The sequence below is a fragment of the Parasteatoda tepidariorum genome, chromosome 7 (genome assembly GCF_043381705.1).
Source record: "Parasteatoda tepidariorum isolate YZ-2023 chromosome 7, CAS_Ptep_4.0, whole genome shotgun sequence".
In the NCBI taxonomy this organism is placed as follows: domain Eukaryota; kingdom Metazoa; phylum Arthropoda; class Arachnida; order Araneae; family Theridiidae; genus Parasteatoda; species Parasteatoda tepidariorum.
The window spans coordinates 68,646,870-68,668,581 of NC_092210.1; the positions used below are offsets into that span (position 1 = coordinate 68,646,870).

The 21,712-nt window shown below is 28.4% G+C and overlaps 1 protein-coding gene and 3 long non-coding RNA genes across 4 annotated transcripts in view; all 4 read right to left on the reverse strand.

The window, feature by feature from the left end:
- The window catches only part of LOC107447057 (uncharacterized), a 47,740-nt gene extending 47,007 nt beyond the window's left edge, over window positions 1–733 (reverse strand). Inside the window, exon 1 of the mRNA XM_071183800.1 lies at window positions 718–733. Within this exon, the coding sequence (XP_071039901.1) occupies window positions 718–733 (16 nt within the window). The remainder of the gene's footprint in view (window positions 1–717) is intronic.
- A 4,136-nt stretch (window positions 734–4,869) lies between these two features.
- LOC139426058 (uncharacterized) lies at window positions 4,870–9,251 on the reverse strand. The gene is made up of 5 exons (XR_011637334.1): window positions 7,854–9,251; window positions 6,982–7,005; window positions 6,850–6,873; window positions 5,609–5,632; window positions 4,870–5,053 (listed from the first exon to the last, which is right to left on the reverse strand). It is a non-coding gene; the product is annotated as an uncharacterized lncRNA (long non-coding RNA).
- Window positions 9,252–10,312: 1,061 nt separating this feature from the next.
- LOC139426059 (uncharacterized) lies at window positions 10,313–12,762 on the reverse strand. Its single transcript, XR_011637335.1, has 3 exons — window positions 12,752–12,762; window positions 12,649–12,669; window positions 10,313–10,791 (listed from the first exon to the last, which is right to left on the reverse strand). It is a non-coding gene; the product is annotated as an uncharacterized lncRNA (long non-coding RNA).
- Window positions 12,763–14,666: 1,904 nt separating this feature from the next.
- On the reverse strand, window positions 14,667–19,555 carry LOC139426063 (uncharacterized). Its single transcript, XR_011637342.1, has 4 exons — window positions 19,276–19,555; window positions 18,961–18,978; window positions 14,920–14,943; window positions 14,667–14,754 (listed from the first exon to the last, which is right to left on the reverse strand). It is a non-coding gene; the product is annotated as an uncharacterized lncRNA (long non-coding RNA).
- Window positions 19,556–21,712: the final 2,157 nt, after the last annotated feature.

Here is a 21,712-nt window from a genome sequence, read left to right on the forward strand (position 1 = left end):
ATATATATATATATACTACCACTTTTGGGAGGCACGGAATATTGTTTCCATGGAATTTTTACTGAAGAAAAAAAAGAATGCCTTTAGGAGAAACCATTAAAACCTCTACCAGCGACAGGGCAAAACTCGGAAAAGGTCAAATAAAAAAACACGAAAAAATCACATCAAATTTAAAAAAATATTAACAAAACAAAAAAATAGTTTCAAAGGAATTGAAAATATTTATGAGCGTCTCTTATTTAGAAATCTTTTCTCCTTTTTTTTGACAACCTCTGAAAAATATTGACAACTCCATAATACAGTCAGAGTGTGCTAAGGACGACACTATCAATGACTAACTTTTACAGTTGAAAGTTGGACAAAGTTTGAGAAAAAAAGTTTTTTGAGAAGGAAAAAGCATCTCAAATAAACAAACCTCTTCTCACCTTTTAAAGCTAACTAATTTTCATGTCATAAAATCAAATAAAAACTTCTGTTTAAAACAGCTTTATCATTCCTAATTGGTAAATTTGTTTTTGCACATAATGATATCAGTTGGGCTCATTTTCATAGACGCTAAATTTTATTCATTAATCCGCCTTTTCCTGACGACAACAGAAGTGGCATTTTCCCACTATGAAAATGACACTGACAAAAATGAAGATCATTCGCGAAATATCGTGTACCTTCGAAAACAAATTTTAAAGTCAATGGCTTTAATCCCTAAGAATTATTAACCTCCATCAACAATCATTTTACTGTGACGCGGAGAGTAGTCGCTGTATATGCTAATATATATGTCAATATATATTCTCTATATTCTTTTTAAAAAACATTTAAAAGTAGCATTTTCAATAGTAAAATAACTTATTTCTAGAGCGAATTCAAATGTTGAGAATACGTATACATTATTTACTTACCACCTGTGACCCCTAAATGTCAAAATTGAATTTTAGTTACTTATAAGGCACGTAAAAAACCATACAGAGTGCAATAAAGTTTTTTTTATTAACCGTAAAGTGTAAAAAAAAACGTACAGTAGAAATCAACAAAGTCATTTTATATAGATATTTATCTCAGATAGATGGTAAAAAATATATCTTATGCCTTTTGGAAATTTTTCAACTTGCTGATGCCTAAAGTTCTATTCATATCATCTTCTACTAAAGGAATGCTTGTAAAATAAATTATAAAACGAAGCATTTATCATCTATTGAATTAAAAATTCCTTTCTTATATCCACGCCATGCTGATTTTTTCCCGAAACGTTTTGGTATTGTAAGCTAAACACTTCAAAAATTTTCAATTATAAGTTTACTTTCTTTTTTATTTTCATTTACAGTAACCAATACAAATGTAGTTAGAAAAAACAATGAAGCAGTGAAAATGATATTTGATCTAATGATCGGATTTTAACTACCTATACTTAGACATAATGGTTCAAGAGACTGACACCAAGTATGCTAATTAACTAGTGCAGTCGATATTGCAAGTTACGAAATCAGATACAAAACGCGTACTTTCTCCGAATTTGCGGTGTTTAAAAGGATAAGAAATATGTCTATCCAGCAATTTAAAATATTTTTTACTTTAAATAAATGTAAAAAAATAAATAATTATTAAAAACTATTTTTTGAATATTGAATATTTGATTTTGAATTTCTCAGCGAGTGTATTTTTGTATGTTGCAAATTTATTTGTGTTGATTGATGTTATGTAAACAAAAAACTAGCATTAAAAACTTGAGAAATGGATTGGAATATTTTTCACCTTTTGGACATCATTTTGATACAAATCGGTTGCGTTAATTTAATATACCATGTCTATTGAAGATGAATATCTTCAGTATATTTTTCGCAGTGTAAACAGTCTATAGTGCTTGTATAATTTCATATATCCGTCTTAATAATATTTAATTTCATAAATTCATTAAAACAGACATTGGTGGGAGAGTTTTTTACGAGCCTGCAACATATATTCAGATGAGAATTGACTTCTGAATTGGAGAATTTCATTAGAATTTTCATTTTAATTAATCATAAAATTACACAATTAACCAATTATTTTATGTTTGGGAGCATTCCTTTTCTTTTATGATTTTTAAACCATTTACAACTGGTATGGTTGGTTAAAAAACCATGAATATAAAACTATATGTTGTGGTGTGTTGCCATTTGCAGCTAGCATGGTTTCAAGACCGTAAAAACGAAATTTAACTGCACATTGCAGTTAGGTCATTTTAGGCGTTTCGTTAGGTAATGGAAATTGGAGTTAGGTTGGGGTGAATTTGTGTTTTGTTAAATGTGGCTTAGTTAGTTACTCTTGGTGCCGTCTCTGGTGCTTTACCTTGTGATAAGATATGGAAAATTCTATTCATTTTTTGTGTTAAGCATCTCTGTGTTGCTGTCATCTATGTGGGAATGAGAGTGTCGTATTCTAAAGTCCAGGTTCATGAATTAGGGAGTTCATCATAATTGAAACACTTCACTTGTAAAAGAACTGGAAGAAATATTATGGTGTCAACTTTGGAAGTCGAACCCCAGTTCAGCTGGTCATGAGGCATAGACTTCAGCTCCTCTCTGCTATAGTATGTATACAGTTGCAAGGAACTAAGTGGCTTTATAAGGCACACCAAATTGGTGCGGTGAAAATTCTATTTGTTTTACCGTATAGCTAGAACACAGTCACTGAATGATGTTTCTCATATTTAATATGTCTTTTCTATATTATCTTTTTATGGTCATTTGACTATTTTGGTCGGATATGGTAAAATGACTATTAAATAAACTTCTATTGTAAATATAAAAATCTCAAACAATGTATATTATATTGCGGGAATGGTTTAAAATATGAAATTTGATCTAACTAAGATAATATTATCCTTAAATTATAAGATTTGTACAAAGGATGTAAAGCTATTCAAAATGTTTTAATGATATTGTATCACTTTGCCCGCATAACACTGACTAAATTTTATTAGAAATATTTAAAACCGATTGCATTTATTAGACTTATTTTATAAACTATGCAATGTTTCATTCACTGCATTAGTAATATTTTATAAAGAATTATTCTACTTACTATGAACACGAGTTACTGAAAAATAAATAAAAAATGGTAAGACTAAATTTGTAGAAAATAACTATTTTTAAATAAATGTAAGAGACTACTTAGGTGAAATTCGTACCTTGTTGACCAGCTATTAAGAGAATAAAATGCAAAATTTTAAAAATAAAAATAATAAATAAATATAAGCTGACTTTTTTATTTTATTTCGACTAGTCAATTTTCAACTAAATCCAAAACACACTAAAACTTCTAAGAAAGTATCAAATTAAACACGTTTCTTTGAAGGAAATTTGTCCTTTAAAAAAATAAAAAGACCAAAAAACAAACCCATAGTCGATCCAACCACAAAGTAAGAATTTTATAATTTATTAATACAGGATTTGTTTAAGTACTGTAATCGACTCTTGCAGGGAACAGTGTACGTATCTTCTAACCGTCAAAAAGATTCTAATCTGTACTCATGAACTAATGGCGTAATTTTAGTTCTCTGAGGCCTACTTACTACTAAAAATACCACAAAAGAATATAATGACCAAAAGTCCTTATATACGTATGACATATTTGGACAGTATGAACACACATGTCAGAAATCAGTTAATGATACAATACAAGAAGAATAAAAAAAATATATGCTTATAAAAAATAGCTTAATTGTATTCCATACTGACTACCCCCCAAAAAAGAAGGACATGACGGGCCTTGGCCCTCCTTGGGCTGTCGTGCCATTAAGTTTAATTTGTAACATTCAATAGAAGCTACGTGAACTGCTCCTCTATATAAATTCTTAAAAACAAGTGATCAAAATTCAAAATTAAGCTTAATTAAATTTTTAACACTGTTTTTTCTCTAAAAGAGGGTCAATAACTGCTATTCTTATTCGATAGTTCAAACATTAGTCTCTCGGTTGATGATGAATTGTTGATGTTTTGCACGTGATAAGATCATTGGGGTATTTTGCAGTACTAACTAAAATCAAAAATCTCCAGAAAATTAAAAATAAAAGCACGCATAAAGAGCTATCCATATACATTCAACTGAGTCTATAAAAAAACATTTTCAAGTCTAATTTGATAAGGCTAATATAGAATTAAAAAAAAAAGATTATAAGAAAATGTTCATATGTTTATCACAACGCATCATAAAAGTTTATATGAAACATTTCACCATCTATAAATCTTTCATTCTAATAAATATTTAAAAAAATGTAAAAGCTGTTAGAATGCCAACAATATTAACTTTAAAATTATTAATTTATTTTTGGTTGATAAGGGTAGGAATAATTTGATAGATATTTGGTCCACTATTGACCACGCTATATCATGTTTTCATGTTTTAGACTCGAAATCATGGCTCCTTTATGTCTATGCCAACATCTGAATATTGTATGAGTGCTATTTTATACTTAGGAATAATTGAATTAAAGTCTTTAATTTAATCACATTATATTAAGAAAAGCAGAATAAATTGACTAATTTGGTATTACTTTGGCAACAAAAAATAAATATTATTGCATAAATAAATCTAAAATCAAGTATACATCAAGAAAAAATATGGTCAAAACTATTAAAATGTAGATAGATTTACAATGTTTCTGACGATATAGGAACACCAAAAAGCTCGGTAATTTTTACTAAAGAGCCTTGGATCTAATTTTCGTTAAAATAACTATTAAATGTAATGTTATATTATGGGGGAAAATGTAGTAAATGTGACAAAATTTGGTAATTTTTTCATGAGTTCTTAAAGATTGCATGAGAACCATTTTTTTGGATAAATAAACTTTAGAATTTAGTATTTTTTACTAAATGCTTCGTAATAAGAACTATAAACTTCAAAATCAGAATTTCTTGTAACCGTTACTATTTGTTTCAAACAATCAGCAAATTAATGGTTTAAAAAACCATATAGTTTGTTTTATTACCAAAATTATGTTTCTTTTCCTTGTACGGATATTGATAAACTGAAGTACAACAATGTTACAAAAAATACTTACTGACTCTGTGAACTGCAAATAAATTTTCCTTGAATATATATGCAAACAAATAAAACACATGATTTTATAAGAGGACATTTATAGCGGATCATCTAAAAAGTATTTCATATTAAAATTAAAAGCTCTTATTTTCAATTTTTTCTTACATTTAAAAATTTTCTTATATCTATTTTAAAGGAAAATAATACTTTCCTGTTTTTCTACTTTTCCTTTTTTTTTACTTCTTTAGAATACTTTTCCGTTTTATTTATAAACTCAACAAATTTAAAAAGCAATGCAACAAAAATATTACATTTCTTACGAAAAATCTTTAATGCAATTTTTTCTCAAAAGCCACATTAATTACTTTTTGCGATTTTCTTCATATTTTCTAAATTTATACTTTTACCTAAAAAGATTTTCCTGATTATAGATAATTTGATAATATTAAATAATATGACAAAGGTTGAAACCTTCAGGGAGAGGATGTATAAAATTTAAAAAAAACTGTTCAAAGAATATTATGTATATATTGCTTGTACACAATTCAAATGTAAATAAATTTTTTTAAAAAATATCTATACTTACCACGCATGTGCTGTTGAGGTGTGCCTGGAAAATGAATGGAAGTGTAGATAAAAGTCTTATGAGTTGTACATAAATTTTCTTAAAGTGAAATCTTAAAATTAAATTTTCTTTTTTATTTAAATTATTAATTTTTCAAAATACAAAAACCATCATTCTTTCTGCGTCAGTCAAGTAATGCTGCCAAATATTTAGACCTATCACATCGCACTGTAAAATATCTTTGGATCAAATTACTGTAAAAAGTGCCAGCAATCAGGATGACACTACACTTCATTTCATCTTAAATCCATTTAGAGGTACAATTTGAAGAAAAGAATTATCTGGTATATCATAATTCGTATAAAATGTATTTGTAATACTTGCATCATTCAAGCCATGTTATAATTCGTAGAGTAATATTTGCAAAAAGATTAATGAATCATTGTAATTAAATATATAATGCTGTATAAACTGCAGTATAAAAATTTATGGTAAAAATGGTCTGCAGTTAGGCTGCACTCAGGATGCCAGTACTTTTTACCACAATTTGATTCGGAAATACAGTGCGAGCACTATATAACTATTTAACAAAGATGTATCAACTTTCAAAGTTGATTCATCTCTTGTCTAAATTATTATTCTCTGTTATTTTTATGAGCATGCAAATTATCAATAAAAGCACCTTTTCGTTATATTTTAAATAAGGATTGCGTCATGACTAGAAATTAATAACTTTATGTAACAGCACAATAAAAATTTCGGATTAAATTACTATACTTAGTACTGGCTCTGAAAGTGCATCATTCATAAAATCCATTTTTCCCGTTATATATTACACCGTATACAGTATACCAGATTTTTTGTTCCGTAACAGATTTCGGTAAAGTTAGGTTTTACAGTAAAGAGTACCATCATCCTGAGTGCTGCATTTTTTATAGTAATTTAATCCGGAATGTTTTATAGTGTATATTTTGGAAATATATTAACTCGGTAATAAAGCAGGAAAAAACAATTTTGTGCATAAATTACGTCGTCAGAAATCCACTTCAAGAAAAATTTAACCAAAGAATGCTTCGTTATTTACATTTTCTGAACTGCTATACATCAGGAATCATTTTTTACTATAAAACTTACTACTTTTTATTTAATTTTTTTTTATTACATTTAATTATTTTCAACACATTTATTAAGTAAATGCAATTCAAATATTTAAATGATACTAAGTTTTCGAAATCGAAAATTATATTTTCAAAGTTATTCACCTTGTGTTCCTTCACCTCCGCCTCCTAAAAATAAATAATATTATATTGAATGATTTACAGAAATTTATTTTAAGAAGGGTGTCAAAATATTTAAAGGGATTTGGTTTAAATTTCAATTTTCAAGTAACTCACCTTGAAGTGTTTGTCCTCCATTGCCTGAAAATAGCGAAACGTTTTATTATTGCAATAAAATTTTATGCACATGACAAAAATTAAGTGAACGTTTATATCTATAATTTTCGATCACGAGGCCTGTTGCTACACAATTATAATCTATATATTTAATATGTTTAAAATAATGAAAACATATTGGAATGAAAAGAAAAATTTCAATTTCTGAATCATTTTAACAGAAGGGTTTCCAAGGCAGGAAGTTTGCTTAATAACGCGTACATTTTTCTTTAAGCGTGTCTAAGCAATGAATGCATTTCTAATAATTATTTTTCTGAATTATTACAGAGCTTTCAGTATTGCATAAAAATCATATGCCCTTAATTACTTATCCGTATGAACATATAGCTCGTTAAGAAATTTAGAAGGATTTTTGAGTTTTTGGACGGGTTTATATATGAGTTTTTAAAGAACTTTAATGCGAGTCAAATTCCTTAAAAAGCGCTGTTTAAACTTAAATTTAGTTTGAAACTACTCCTTAAAGTTTAAATAATCATCTCTTTTGAATACTTTATCTTTTAATATTTAAGTGAAGTTTAATAAAGTTAATCACAAAATTGTTTTATGTTTTTAGTTTTCAAACATAAAATGGAGTTTAATTAACTTTTTGAAAAATGTTATTAAAACTTATGTAATAAAATGTTATATATTTTGCGAAATTCATTTCTACTTCTCTATTTATCTTTCTCGAAATTCATTCTAACAGGAATACTTAAAATGTGTTCCTTGCTTTCATACAATTTATATTTATACTCTATATCTATAAGCTTTATTTAAAAACTTTTGAAAAATTCCATTGTTTTAGTAAAGATGCTACATTTTGGAATCCTCACCTTGTCCAGCTTGTTCTGAAAAATATTTGAAAATATGATAAGGTAAATAGTTATATAATTACATAATTTTTAAAACTATATAAAAATATACTAAGAAAGAACTCCAATCTTAAATTATTAGAATGCTTCTCTTATTTAAGAATGTAAGCATTTTGTACTTTTTATTGTTTTAAAAAAGTGGCGCACAAAAATAAATATTCTTTCAAGATTTTCCAAGGTTATTTGTATGACAACATGATCTAAATAACAAATTTTAATTTATCCGCGTTACGGGAATTATTATATGCAAATAATATATGATTGAGATGTGTAAGATTACGAAATAGAATTTATGGAGCTAAGTGCTAAGAATATAAACATGGTTAATACAATACTTAATTAAAATCCATTCAAGTACGTTATCTATTTAAATAGCAATAATGTACAACTATATGAATCGAAATAACTCTAGAGCACACCTCATATTATTGGCATCGTGAAAGTTTTGGATTCTAACCGGTCACTTACTAACAAATGAAAAGCAAAGATGTAATTTCACTATTGAATGTTTAAAATAATTATTTTACTTATGATAATTTGCGATTTTTCACTGAGAAAACAATATGGTCAAAAATACCAGAAAATAGCAAACTTTACCGTGCTTCTGTGTCTATGGGAACACCAAAAATCTTGGTGATTTTTTATCGAAGTACTTTGATAATGATTTTTGCAAAATTTACTGTAAAATACAGTTTTATTATATGCAATAAATGTTGTATAATTTGGTAAAATTTGGTATTTGTATCAAGATATCTTAAAGAGATGCTTAGAGATTCCAGTAAACTGTTGAACGGAAAAATTACAAAATGAATGTTTCAAATACCGTATATTTTCATTTCTATTTTAAGAGTTATGAAACTTTTTTTACTAGAAATGTTATTACCATACAGTACTGTGAAATTAAGTCACAGCCTAATTTTGAAATATCCTGTTTTGTTAATCAAAATACTTATTTTTTCGGCTTAATTTATAATTTTATGAAACAATTTTTATTTCTTCATCTTTTTCTTCTCGCCCCTTAACGCGTTAGCGCAATGAGGACATTTTCCCCAGGAAGTTCCTTGCACATTCCTCAGACACTCCTTTTCTTGGAAAAAGCTGTCGGCGTCGTTTGATGTAGCACGAGAATTTGAAGTCGACTGAAACTTAGCTTTGCAACGTCAATCAGAAGGTGAGAATAACACTTAAAAATAATATTGATAATACATCTCAACTTAAAATTTTACTTCTTTAATTCATACTTTCAGTACCTTGAGTACTCAACTCGGTTTTTTTTCCTTTTTGCTATAAAAGCCAGAGCGCGAAAAACGCTCGTGGCATTCGAATCTTCCATCCCCCCAACGATATACTTACTCCCTCGCGGAGTTTTTTTTTACTTCCCTCCTCTTTTGAGGAAAGGGTTTCGGACCTTACATGGCGCCGCAGTATACACCGCCATTGATGGACTCCTTCACAGCCATTTCTAGCTTTATTGTAATGCTGTTTTAATTTTTCAAAGAAAATCTCAAAAATATCGGCAGCTGTTCCCTTTTTGAAAAATTTTATGATTCAATCCTTTTATCAAGAATTCTTTTTGATTGAATACTCTTCTTTATGACGCACTAGCTTGGGATAGTTCGGTCTCCTGCTCCAGCTACCAATAGTACCCACATTTTTAAGATGTTGTGCCATTGATGATATTTTTTAAGATGTTGTGCCATTGATGAAATTTTTAAGATGTTGTGCCATTGATGATATTTTTTAAGATGTTGTGCCATTGATGATATTTTTTAAGATGTTGTGCCATTGATGATATTTTTTAAGATGTTGTGCCATTGATGATATTTTTTAAGATGTTGTGCCATTGATGATATTTTTAAGATGTCGTGCCTCACTGTGATAATTTTAAGATGTTTGCCTAGTAATCTCCAATAAACAACAAAGATTTAGTAAAAAGAACTGGACTACTTCATTTTGACTGGTTTTTGTTGTTGTTTTCTTCATAGGTACGGATAGCTTCTATGGAGAGGAGGTATGTCTTTTTTGTAGAATATATTGGTTTTTTTTCTGGGACTTTAAAAATTAATATTCCTTCTGGGTTGTAAAATTTGCAACACAACTCCAAAAATGTACCACTATATCGTTTCACCCGGCCATTAATTTTTCTTTTTCTTTTTTAAATTGTTATCACTTGCTTGTTAGCAACCTTTCATTCCTTTTTTTATTTTTTGTCCCCCCCCCACAGGGCAAGTACTGTATTTTTACTAGTATTTTTTTCTCACAGTTTTACGCGTTAATTATTTTATGGTTGTTGAGAGCCAAAAGATCTAGCAATTTTCCAGTTAATCTTAAGCCACTCTCTCTTAAACCACTGCGTATGAGGATTGACTTGAATGAAGTCTGGAATAATGAGAATACCTTATAGTTTAATATATATATATATATATATATACAAAAATGCAGTTTCTTAGCTATTTATCTACTTATCATTAAACTTTAGCAGACAACAAAAGCAACAAAAACCAAAATTAAAAATTAATTAATATTAAATTAATTACGAGGATTAAGGTCTATGTTGTATTATCGAAAAAAATAGGTAGTCACTTATGAAAGGAAATGCAGAAAAATTTATTGAAAGGTTTTTACATGCTAAAAATATAACTTTGTTTATTTAATAATGTTAAAATTACTCAAACTTGAATTTTAAAATCACAATAACACTGTAGAAATAAATTTGATAAAACCTGCATAGAAAATGCAACGGTTCATTTTCTCCGTTATTATTTTTTTTTTATAAAGACATATTCAGGAATGCATTATTCTTATTATCATTGTTTTAATGTTAATTGCACGACTAAAAGTCCTTCAAGCAAGGCAATGATACATATTTACAATATTGAATACTCACGATGTGTGTAACCTTAAACAAAAAATCAAAAACCACATTAATTAATTTCAGTACCAAGATATTCACTGAAATACATTTTAATTTGGTATAGCTAATGCAATAGAAATTGTGTATAGCTGCACCTAGCTTATGTCTAAGTAATGAAGCTGTGATGATTTTATATGTAGCTAATACTATGTTATTAATTAGTAGATTCAATTTGCAGTGGGAATAAAACTATTATTTTTGACATCTTCCAGCACTTATAAATAGTAGGCTGTCATCGCAAGGACCTTTCAATTTCCAAAAGCGTTGGAGGACTAAAGCTTTAAATAGTGACTGTTTGAAGATTATGCCGAGATTAAACAATTGATGGGTGAAAAACTATCTATTGCTTAAATTGCATAGGTTAAATAACTTCTAACAAACGTGTAACCAACGAAGATAAGCATTACATGAAATTACCACCCATTTATTGTCAACACACACACCTACAATTGCAGTTACATAATGTTCATTCGCACGTGCGCACAAATGCGTCGCAGCTCTATACAATTTTCATAGCATTGCCTATTTATACTTCACTGTCACTACTAATTATTTAACTGCAACTTATTACATGCAAATATTAACTACGAAAAAACTTAATGGTGCGTTTGCGTAAAAAATATAAGAAAAATGAATTTATGTAAAAAAATAATGGGGAAATATCAGCATAATTCAACTAATGCTTTATAAAAAGGTTTTTCTGTAAATTTGTGTAAAAATAGGCCAAAATATCTCCGAAACAATTAATAGTAAAATTTAAAAGCCTCATGTATTAAAAATTGAAACAACATATTCTCATTTTTGAACAAAATGCATAGTCTCAAAAGTGATGGGGGGGGGGAGAAACGTCCGAATGAAATCTTCGTTTGCAGCTGGCAGGATTCTAACCCAAAACATTCGAGTTCGTAGTAAGATACTCTAACCACCATAGTGGTAAGTCCCAGTCCAGGTAAAGTTATGAAGCTTTCTAAACTGACTGTAGCAATGATAAATCATGAGATACTAATTTCCAATTTCAATAGATCAAAAGATTGCAATTTGGGAAATATGGACCCAATAGCTTTGCCAGGAGACCAGTTATTTTAATTTCTCTTTTTTTCTTATCTAGCGTTATCTTAACTGAATGGAATGTTTTTTTTACGATATGCCATTGTGACGGTCACTATATAGAGCTTCCTAACTCTCCCTGGACTTACGTTACGTGTACAAGTGTTACGTTTGGAGCATCCAACTACAATACCGAAAGTCCTTTTATTGAATCCTGCCGGCTATCAACGAGCATCTTTTTCGCACATTTTACTCTCCACATCACTTTTGAGCTATGTATTTTGCGCAAAAAGAAGAACATTCTTTTAAATTTAGAATACATGGAATTTTTGAATTCGTTTATATGTATTTAAGAGCTAGTTTGATGCGTTTTTTCTCAATTTTTAAAAATTCCTTTTTTATTGGGTGGAACTCAACTCTCCCTATTACAACTTAGCATAAATCATGGTACTGACAAGGAGACGAGTTTCATTCCATTTCAATGATAAAATAAACCAATTGTTTTTTTAATGAAATAACGTCTAAATTTTTAATCAAAATAAGCAATGAGACTCTTTTATTGCATTTTATTGCAAGACAGTAGCTAGTTAGAGCTACATTGACTATTGCATGCAAACGCATGATCTGATTCAGGTATAAATTAAAAATTCTGATCATAGCTTCCATTCGTAGCTATATAATGAAAAAAAATATTATTTTTGCAGAATGATAAAGAAATTTGAACATAGTAAAAATTCAAACAAATCATGAACTGCTAAAATGTATTAAAATAGCTTATATATAATTATTACTTACGGTGAACATGAGTTACGTGAGCTAGAAATGGAATGATAAAATATTTATGAATATATTTAATGAAGCATGCGTTCTTTATAAAGAGGGAAGAAAAATTACGTACTTGGTTGACCAGCTATTTGTTGGAAAATAAAAAGAATTAATAATTTTATAAATGTACATAGGATGGAAATATAAACAAAAATCGTTGTTTACAAATTATTATTTTTTTTGAAAAAGAGAAAAAAAAATAGTGTTTAGCTTAATTTATTAATTGATTATGTTACTGATTTTGCAACTTCAATAAAGACAAGCTCTTAATTCGATATGGCCAATAGCATAGAAATAGTGAAAATAGCAAAGAAATAAAACTTGGCAATTAAAAAAATTACTGTGAATTTGAGGATTATTTGGTCTTGTGTAATCGGCAAAACGAAAATATGATTAATCATGAATTTTGCTAATATGTAGTATTGAGCCGCGATGGCTCAGCTGATAGAGCGTTCGCCTTCCAATGAGGTGAACCGGAGTTCGATCCCGGCGATGGTTGGTCGATACGAATTCCGCATCCGGCTTGCACCGACCACAGTGCTGACGTGAAATATCCTCAGTGGTAGACGGATCATGGGTTAGAATCCCCTTGCCGTCAGGCTAACCGTGGAAGATTCTCGTTGTCTTCCTCTCCATGTAACGCAAATGAGGATTAGCCCCCTCAAAAAGTCCTCCAAGAAGGCAAATGTCTCCCAATACTTGATTCAGGAGTTCCCTTGTCTTCTGGATTGGGTTCAAAATTATAAAGCTACGGAGTTGAACATTAGTAGTCGTAAACCCATAAAACTTTTTCGGCTGTTCAATGACTATTATAAAATGAATTAAAATAATATGTAGCGTCAAAGTAAGTAAAAATAAAAGGAATTCTTCAGTAAGGGGTCTTGATTTCGGCAAAAAAGACATCAAAACACATGTTTTTACAATCTTCGATAATTTATCTAAAATTTAACATAGAGATCTTAATTTTTTCACAAGAGTTTGACATAAGCCCAGAAAAAGTGTAAAGTCATCTTTTACTAAGAAATCTTAACTTTTATTAAAATTTTTTTCGTTGGATTTTTTTTATAATTTAGTTCAAGGAAAAATGTACTATGGTATTGGGGGTGATACATAAAGTAATAAAAATCATATTATTGACTTCAGAAACTTTTAATGCCATACCACTAAGGAGTGAAATATAAAACAAAATATTCTTAATTTTAAGAAAAAAGAAACATAGTTTCTTTGATATTAATAAAAAAAAATATTTTTACTATAAAAACTAACTTTAATGCAACGAATTTTTATCAATACTTAGATGACGGGCATGAATTAAAGCAGCATTCTATACCAATTCTTAGCTTCGTAGATTTATTACAAGACCAGAGTAATTTTGCACTCGGGATGAAAAAAAAATTGAATTGGAAAAATTGATTTAAAGACAATACTTTGTATAGATGACTTTGAACGGAAGACTTTAGTCCTTATGTCATTTTCCGTTTTTTGTGAGAGGGTTTCAATATATTTCCAGCAACTTTGGAGGCTTTTAAAATAACCTCTAATACTTCATGTCAAGTTCATGATCATAAAACAGAACATGATATTTATATTCTTTCAAAAATACGAAACTTTTAATGGTTAAATACTCTATACCCCTAAAAAGTTCAAATGAAATAACTTATTTTTATCAGTTTACGTATATAATATGCATCAAGAGCAAATATATCAATTGAAATGAAATTTTGAAAAGAAAGATCTTTTTATAGTATTTTTTCTAATTAAATCGGAATTTTGAATTTCAGTTGGTTTGTTGTGTTTCTGAAAATTCTATAATTATTATGTACTATAACGACGCCCATATTATAATATCAAGAGAATCCCATTACATTCAAAATGAAATTAAAATTATTTATGGTATACTTTTTAATATTTAATTGTATTAAAAGTGAAAATATAAAACTTTTTGAGCTTGCATATCAAATTTACGCTTGTTTAAAGACGATCTGGTTCAAATTCATTATGAAATAATTAGACTTTTTCTAGCGAAATAAAGTATTAAATGATGAAAATATACATAATACTTACTGACTTTGTGATCTACAGTAAAACATTTTCATCATTATATATATATATATATATATATATATATGATTTATTTTTGGGCTACAAAATGTNTAGATAGATAGATATATAGATAGATAGATAGATAGATAGATAGATAGATAGATATAAATATAATCCTCTAATCCTATGTATACGTACGGTGTACTTGCTGTTGAGTTTCATCTAGAAAAAAATGTGTTAAACTGTTTTAATTTAAAATGAAGAACTCTATATTACAAAAAAAATAGTGTAGAATTCATTAAAAATATTTTCATAATAGCTCGTTTATAATAAACTTATAATAGTAATTAATATTTGAAGTCTGTTAATGTAATCTTTAAATCAAGCATACTCCTGTAGGCATTTGCTAAAATTATTAGAAATAAGTTTAAAATGTTTTTTTAAATTTATTCTATCATTTTAAATGATTGAATAAATTAAGGAAAAAATAAATGAATGAGGTAAAAAGGAGTGAAGAAAAAATGAATGAAGAAAAAGGGAAAAATGAGTAAAGAATTCTATCATACAAAAAGTATGACGCTATCAAAGATATTTTAAAAATATTTTGTCGTACAGAAACAATTAATTGACTTTAAATTGTAACGTGAGATCTATCATGAAACCATTTCAATTCTCAATTTTTTAATTAATAATTTTTTTCTTCACAATAGCTGTATTTCGAAGAATGTGGTAGCAAATGTACTTTTTAGTATTACGATAAACATTGTTGAAGTACAATAAGTACTTTAAAGTCGGGCACTTTAGGTTTAAAGTTAAGCACTTCAAAATCCTCGTGAAGAAAATCTATTTATTTTACTATGCGCTAAATCAGCTTACTATACGCAATTAGGATATAGTTATGAAGGTATACGTAATTTAGATATGGTTACTTTTAAGAAACATGAATATAAAGCTAAAATGGACTGCGTAATGGCAAAGCTTAGTCAGTAAATTAAGAGAATCAGATCTTGCTCGTTTCGCTAAATAATCCCAAACTTCGTGTTTGTTTCTCATTTAATCATTAAAGATTAATAGTGAAGAACGGTTCAGATCTATGTTATTGAAAACTTGCGATTAGATTGCCACCTGTTACCCTAGATCTTATCAATTTTTTTTTTTGAAAAAGGATAAATTTTTCAGATAATTATTATAATTTTATGTAAATATATTTTGTTAATATTTTAATCGTAACAACATGAAGGTATAGCTAGATTAAAAAATAATCAACCGTACTAAAAATATATTTAAAAATTGGAGTACCGAATGTGTAACACATTAAGAAGTAATAAATAAGAATTAATTTTAGTTAATTTAAAACGATAACCTTAAATCCCATATCGGCTCGCATTGGAACCAGTTTTTATCTAATTTTCCGTTTTTATATTTTTAAAAAGTTTGATATAAAAGTTATGGTCAAAAGATAGAGCATTCGCCTCCCAGTGAGGTGATAAAGGTTCGAGTCTCAATGGTTGGTTGATACAAAATATTCTCTCTACTCGCACCAACCACAGTGCTGACATAAGATATCACCAGTGGCAGAGGAATCATGGGTTAGAATTCCTTTGTCATCGGACTAACCGTGTGAGGTTTTGGTTGTTTTCATGTAAAATAAAGGCGTGTGAGTTCAATCAAAAAAGTCATCCACGAAGACAAGTTTGTCTTAATACTTGATCCCGAAATTCCCTTGTCTTCCGGTTTAGATTCAAAATTCTAAGGCTACGCAGAATTTTGTCAATTGTTCAATACCGGTTATAAAATGAACTGAAATGAAATCTCTGTCTTATTTTTTCTATCTATTCACTATTCTTCATCAAGTCCAGCACGATCTTATAAAATTATAGTCACAAATGAGATAAAATCTTCTTTAACAATGGAAAAATAATTATTTTTCACTAGAACAGAATCGTCATTTGTGGTCAATTTGACCCTTGTAAGAAATTTCTGTTTTTTTCAAAATAAATGATTTTTTAATTGATGAATATTTATCAAAATGCAATATTACAATATATAAAATTTTTTAGTGCTTAATTTTTTTCATTCTTTTTTTCATTATTGAAATGAAAATGCTACATTATAATGCCTAACTAATTATTGCTTCGACAGAGCGAAAGTAATGCGAAAATAAACTAGCGACAAAAATATAAATATTTCAAGTTAGCACAAAATATGTTTTAAAATATTAAATTCCATTTATAGTCCCATCTTTAGGCATTAGAGTAGATGTATAAAGTATATCCGCGTGGCGTGAAAAGGACAATATAAGATCGACAATTCGTTTTCTATCATTTTTCATGGTTAGTATTCGTTTTATTTTGTGTCTTGAAATATTAAAAGACATGTTTCGTATATATTAAAGACTGAATTTTATCAATTAGGTGAAATTCTATGCTCAACGAATTAATTTGTAATTCCTTAATAAAACAATAATGAATTCGCAATGCTCAATTGGGATGGCAAAGGACTTATTAAATACAATTCAAGCATTGAGGACAGCAATAGCTCATCAACAAAAAAAAATTTTTTTATCACTTGAAATTTTGTGATTGAAGATATGTGTCTTGAACACCATGCAATTAATTTTCATTATTACTTACACGATATTAACTGTTATTCAACAATACTTTCTTGTCCAGAATTATAAGAAATATAACCGTTTATAATCAGCATGTAAAGGGTTTCTTTCAGACACAATAACGAAATAATAATTGAATAGAAAATCAATTAAGCTACTTCGGTAATTGATTCTAAGATGTCATATAATTTTACGAAAATTGTTGCACGTGACAGTTTTTTTTATCACACTGAACCTTAATTTTGTTCCATAATTCATCTTCTTAATGTTTGTGATTTTGCAAAATCCAAAATCGCCTTAAAACTAAAAAAATGATAGTTTTTCTTTTGAGAATCTAAGGGACCTCTTTTGACTGTTTTATGTATTTCCTTAATCATTTAACAGATAGGGATGATATTTTGATATAGTAAACTTAGAAACAATTTTGAAAAAGTCAAAAAAATATGAGATTTATAGCTTATGTGTATATTCAACAATATCATAAGTTACGGCAAAAAAATGATTATAATGTCCCAAAAGGCACTTCTTACAGTAAGAGAAATATAGGAAAAAGCCAATTAAAATTGCAATAAATTTAGAAAAAATAAGAATTTTGAAACAATAAATTCATAAAAATTAAATTTAAAAAGTGTTCAATTAGCAAGTCAAATTACAACTCTACAATTGCATTGTAGCGGACAGTAAATTGACCCCATATTTTATACTACAAGTAATTCTCCTGTAATTCTTCATTGGTAATAATTCTCCAATTAATAATAGAATTTCTAATATTTTCTTATTCTATCAAACTTCTTCTGCATTTTTCTACACACATTCGAAATTTCAAGTTTCCAAACTGTAAACAATTTTATTAGCAAAGCAAAATGTAATGATGTTCACAAAAAAGCACTTAATTATAAAGATTTTCGATTAAACTGGAATTTTTAAAAAACTCTGTGTTAAGTTCATGAGCAAATATTATAATCTCAGCATTTCAAATTTCAACACTGTTGTTTCATTCTTGCATCCGTTGTAGCGGTCTGGATAGTAATAATCCTCGAACTATTTATTGAATGGCATTTTTGCTTTCATTTAATCGATTCTAAAATCATTTTTCTACAAATATAAAAATTTTCATACTTCTAAAACTTGCAGATTTTGAGCAGCAAAACTAAATGTAACAAGTTTAACAACAAAAACAGCATGTCGGTGGATCTTACAATTTTTTAATGCAGAGACATCTTTACAAAATGTCGACAATGGAAATTAATATTTACGTAGAAAATTGTGTTTCAATTAAATTGTTGCAGATTTCTTATTTTTTATTTTTTATTTGGATTTGTTCACAGTGACAACTTTATGACCTTACAATAAGAAAATATCATCACCCACAGTAATTTCACCATATTAATAAAAATAACACTAACATAAATAGTATTATTAAAGAAAAAAAATTATAAATAGTGGCTTCAATATGAACCTTAAATTATTATTACTATAAATAAAGAATATGCACCGTGAAAGGGTCGAAAATCATGTTTTTTTTTTTAAGGTATTCTCTTTTCGTTAAATGTACATGTAAGTTGTTATAGATGTAAAAAAAAAATGCAAATTGCATTTTGAACGGTTATGAATCAAATACTACTTACCTCCCAAGTTTACACCAACTAAAACATTAAAAATTAAAATTTCAGTATTTGCTTCAGAATTATAACCTAGTTATTAGTATAAATAAAATAGAACTATAGAATAAATAAAATAAAAACTAAAATTCTAATTATGTATTTTCCAAGATTTTTACGTATTTTTTTATAAATGCTTATTTTTAGACAATTATTTTGCACATTAAAAAGGAAAACATAAGCATATCTGTAAATGGAAGAAAGTATTGGATTTTGATGTAAAGCAAAAAAAAAATATACATATAAACATGCTATTATTCCTTTTCTGAAAATTATGCATACCAGAACAGAGAATAGTTAACACAGCTAAAATTGTAGGAATCATTTTTGAAGTTTTTGCGAAGTGCCTGTGGAAAGTCTTGAAACCTCGATAACGACTTATATTTATAGTAAGCTAATTTGCTTAAATAAATATCGATGTCCCTTTTATTTTATTGGTTCAAGTCGTTACGTATGCATACTGCAATATTCAAAATGATAACGCAATAAAATTAAAGTACTCTATCGTTAAAAATGTTTTTGAACAATTCAATTTAGAGCGAAATAGTATTATATTTTATAACTGGAAAAATAAAACCATCTAAAAGGAGTCACTTTCTAAAAGGTTGCAGAACTTTTTTTTCACTTAAAATGGTTATACAGAAGCAATAAATAATATACATAAACAGAAGGTGTACAAATATACCATCATAAAGAAAAACAGAAGGTGCACAAATATACAATTAAAAATATAAACAGAGGGTATGTAAATTCAGCATTTATTTAGAAGGAAACTGATATTTAAAATCAACTTTGAAATCAAATATGGTCAAATTCATATTTGAAACAAATCAAATATGAATTTCGTAATCTAAAGGCATCAAAAAACATATTATTTTCCTTTAAAAAAGTGAAGTACTAGATAAAGAGACAGCCATCGAAACCATAACATTGGTGTTTTATTTTGTTCAGAAAATATTACGATAGTTACTAGAATGAATTTTTCAAGCTGGCATAGAATTCGTGACTGTATGACCATATTTTCGGAAAGCATTCAATCATCTCCTGAAAGTGGGCTAATCATTGAATTGATATAGTTATTTTCATATGCATTAATTTTGAACATAAATCCTCAAACAGTGCATGTAATTATGTGCAATATTATTATTTTACAAGACGACAATTCTACTTGTCACTGGGCCCACAATGTTAACGTTTGTTCTGGGGATCTTTTTTAATAATTCTGGAGAATAGCGTAGCCACGTGGATTTTCAAAATTTATTCGTTTTAATTTAGTTACATTTTAAAAATAAAATCTGTGATTTACCGTATCTACGAGCATAGTTCGCTCTTTATCTTAAACTATAAAGTTTCGAACATTTAAGTTATTAGTGTATCTCTGTAGCGTATTACAGTGTTTTTTCAGGCAGAGTCCGTTTAAGCACGCAGGATAATCAAATCTACAACCAAGCCGTTTTTCAACAGTCGATTATTTCAAATGAAAGCTTGTCAGTGACGTCATGAAAGAACGCTTTATTATTAAAGATCCTTTTTATAAATATCAGCGTTTTTATTTTTTTATTTTTATTTTTAGCATTAAAATTAAATTTTACAAAAGGAAAAAGTAACAAAAGTATTCTGAAATCCCTCTTAAAAAACCATCATTAATCACACGTCAAAAAAGTAATTGCAGAAACTGGATTGCAACTGAACTATTTGTAAAAATGATGGCAAAATAAATTAAAAAAATGTTGAACGAAACTTTTATTAAATATTTAAAATGGTTTTGAAAACACAATTATTTATTTTTTTCCCAATGGCATGCACTGAATTTGAATCTTTGCCTATGAAGATGCCGGAAGTGTTACTCATTAAGCGTTACTCAGTGGGCACCTGTGAACCAAAGTCACGGAGGCGAGCAACGTTGCCCACGCCACACTGCCACAAACCCCGTTTATAGGGTAGGTCACATTCAGACATCACACACACAACAGAGGACAGCTAAGAGAGAGAGAAACACCCATGCCTAGAACACGCAGCCAATGGCTTCGCAGTCAGGCGCGCTAACCGCTCGGCCACTTGGTCGGCAAAACACAATTATATTTCCTGGGATTGGGAAGAATAATTATTTTGCTCTTTCAGGGCGATTTTTGCTATAATTCTCTAGTGTTTTGTTTAGGTTTTTAAAATTAAATGTTTAGTTGTAATTGTTGAACAAAAAAGAGGAATGTCGGGATCATTATATTAGTAAGTTTTTGAAAATTGGTATTAAAATGTCAGAAAGCCGCTTACAAAACATGTTTTAGCCATACTATGGAACCATGAAGTAGCATTCGCAAAACATGTTCAATCTAAGATGACGAATTTTAATCATAACCAAACATAACTATTTAAAATCAGATTTAAGTGCTCGAAAAAGTATTGTTAAAAAAATAACCTTAATAAAAAAAGATCCGTTACGTCACTAACACAACGCCATTACAGAGGTTAAAATAATCGTTATCTTGGGGATAATTTATTTCCTTAGCACCATTAAAAAAAGCTAGCTAAGTATTTTTAAACCAAAAAATCAATTTAACTTTATTTTAAAATTAGTTGTTCAAAATATCACTTAACATCTTCGTAATTTTTCAAGCGTCAGATCAGATCAATGCATAAGATCGATGGGTGACTGCTTGTATGGGAAATCACAGGCAGATTAATGCTGATAACGTTACCACATTTATGACATGTTTTTTTC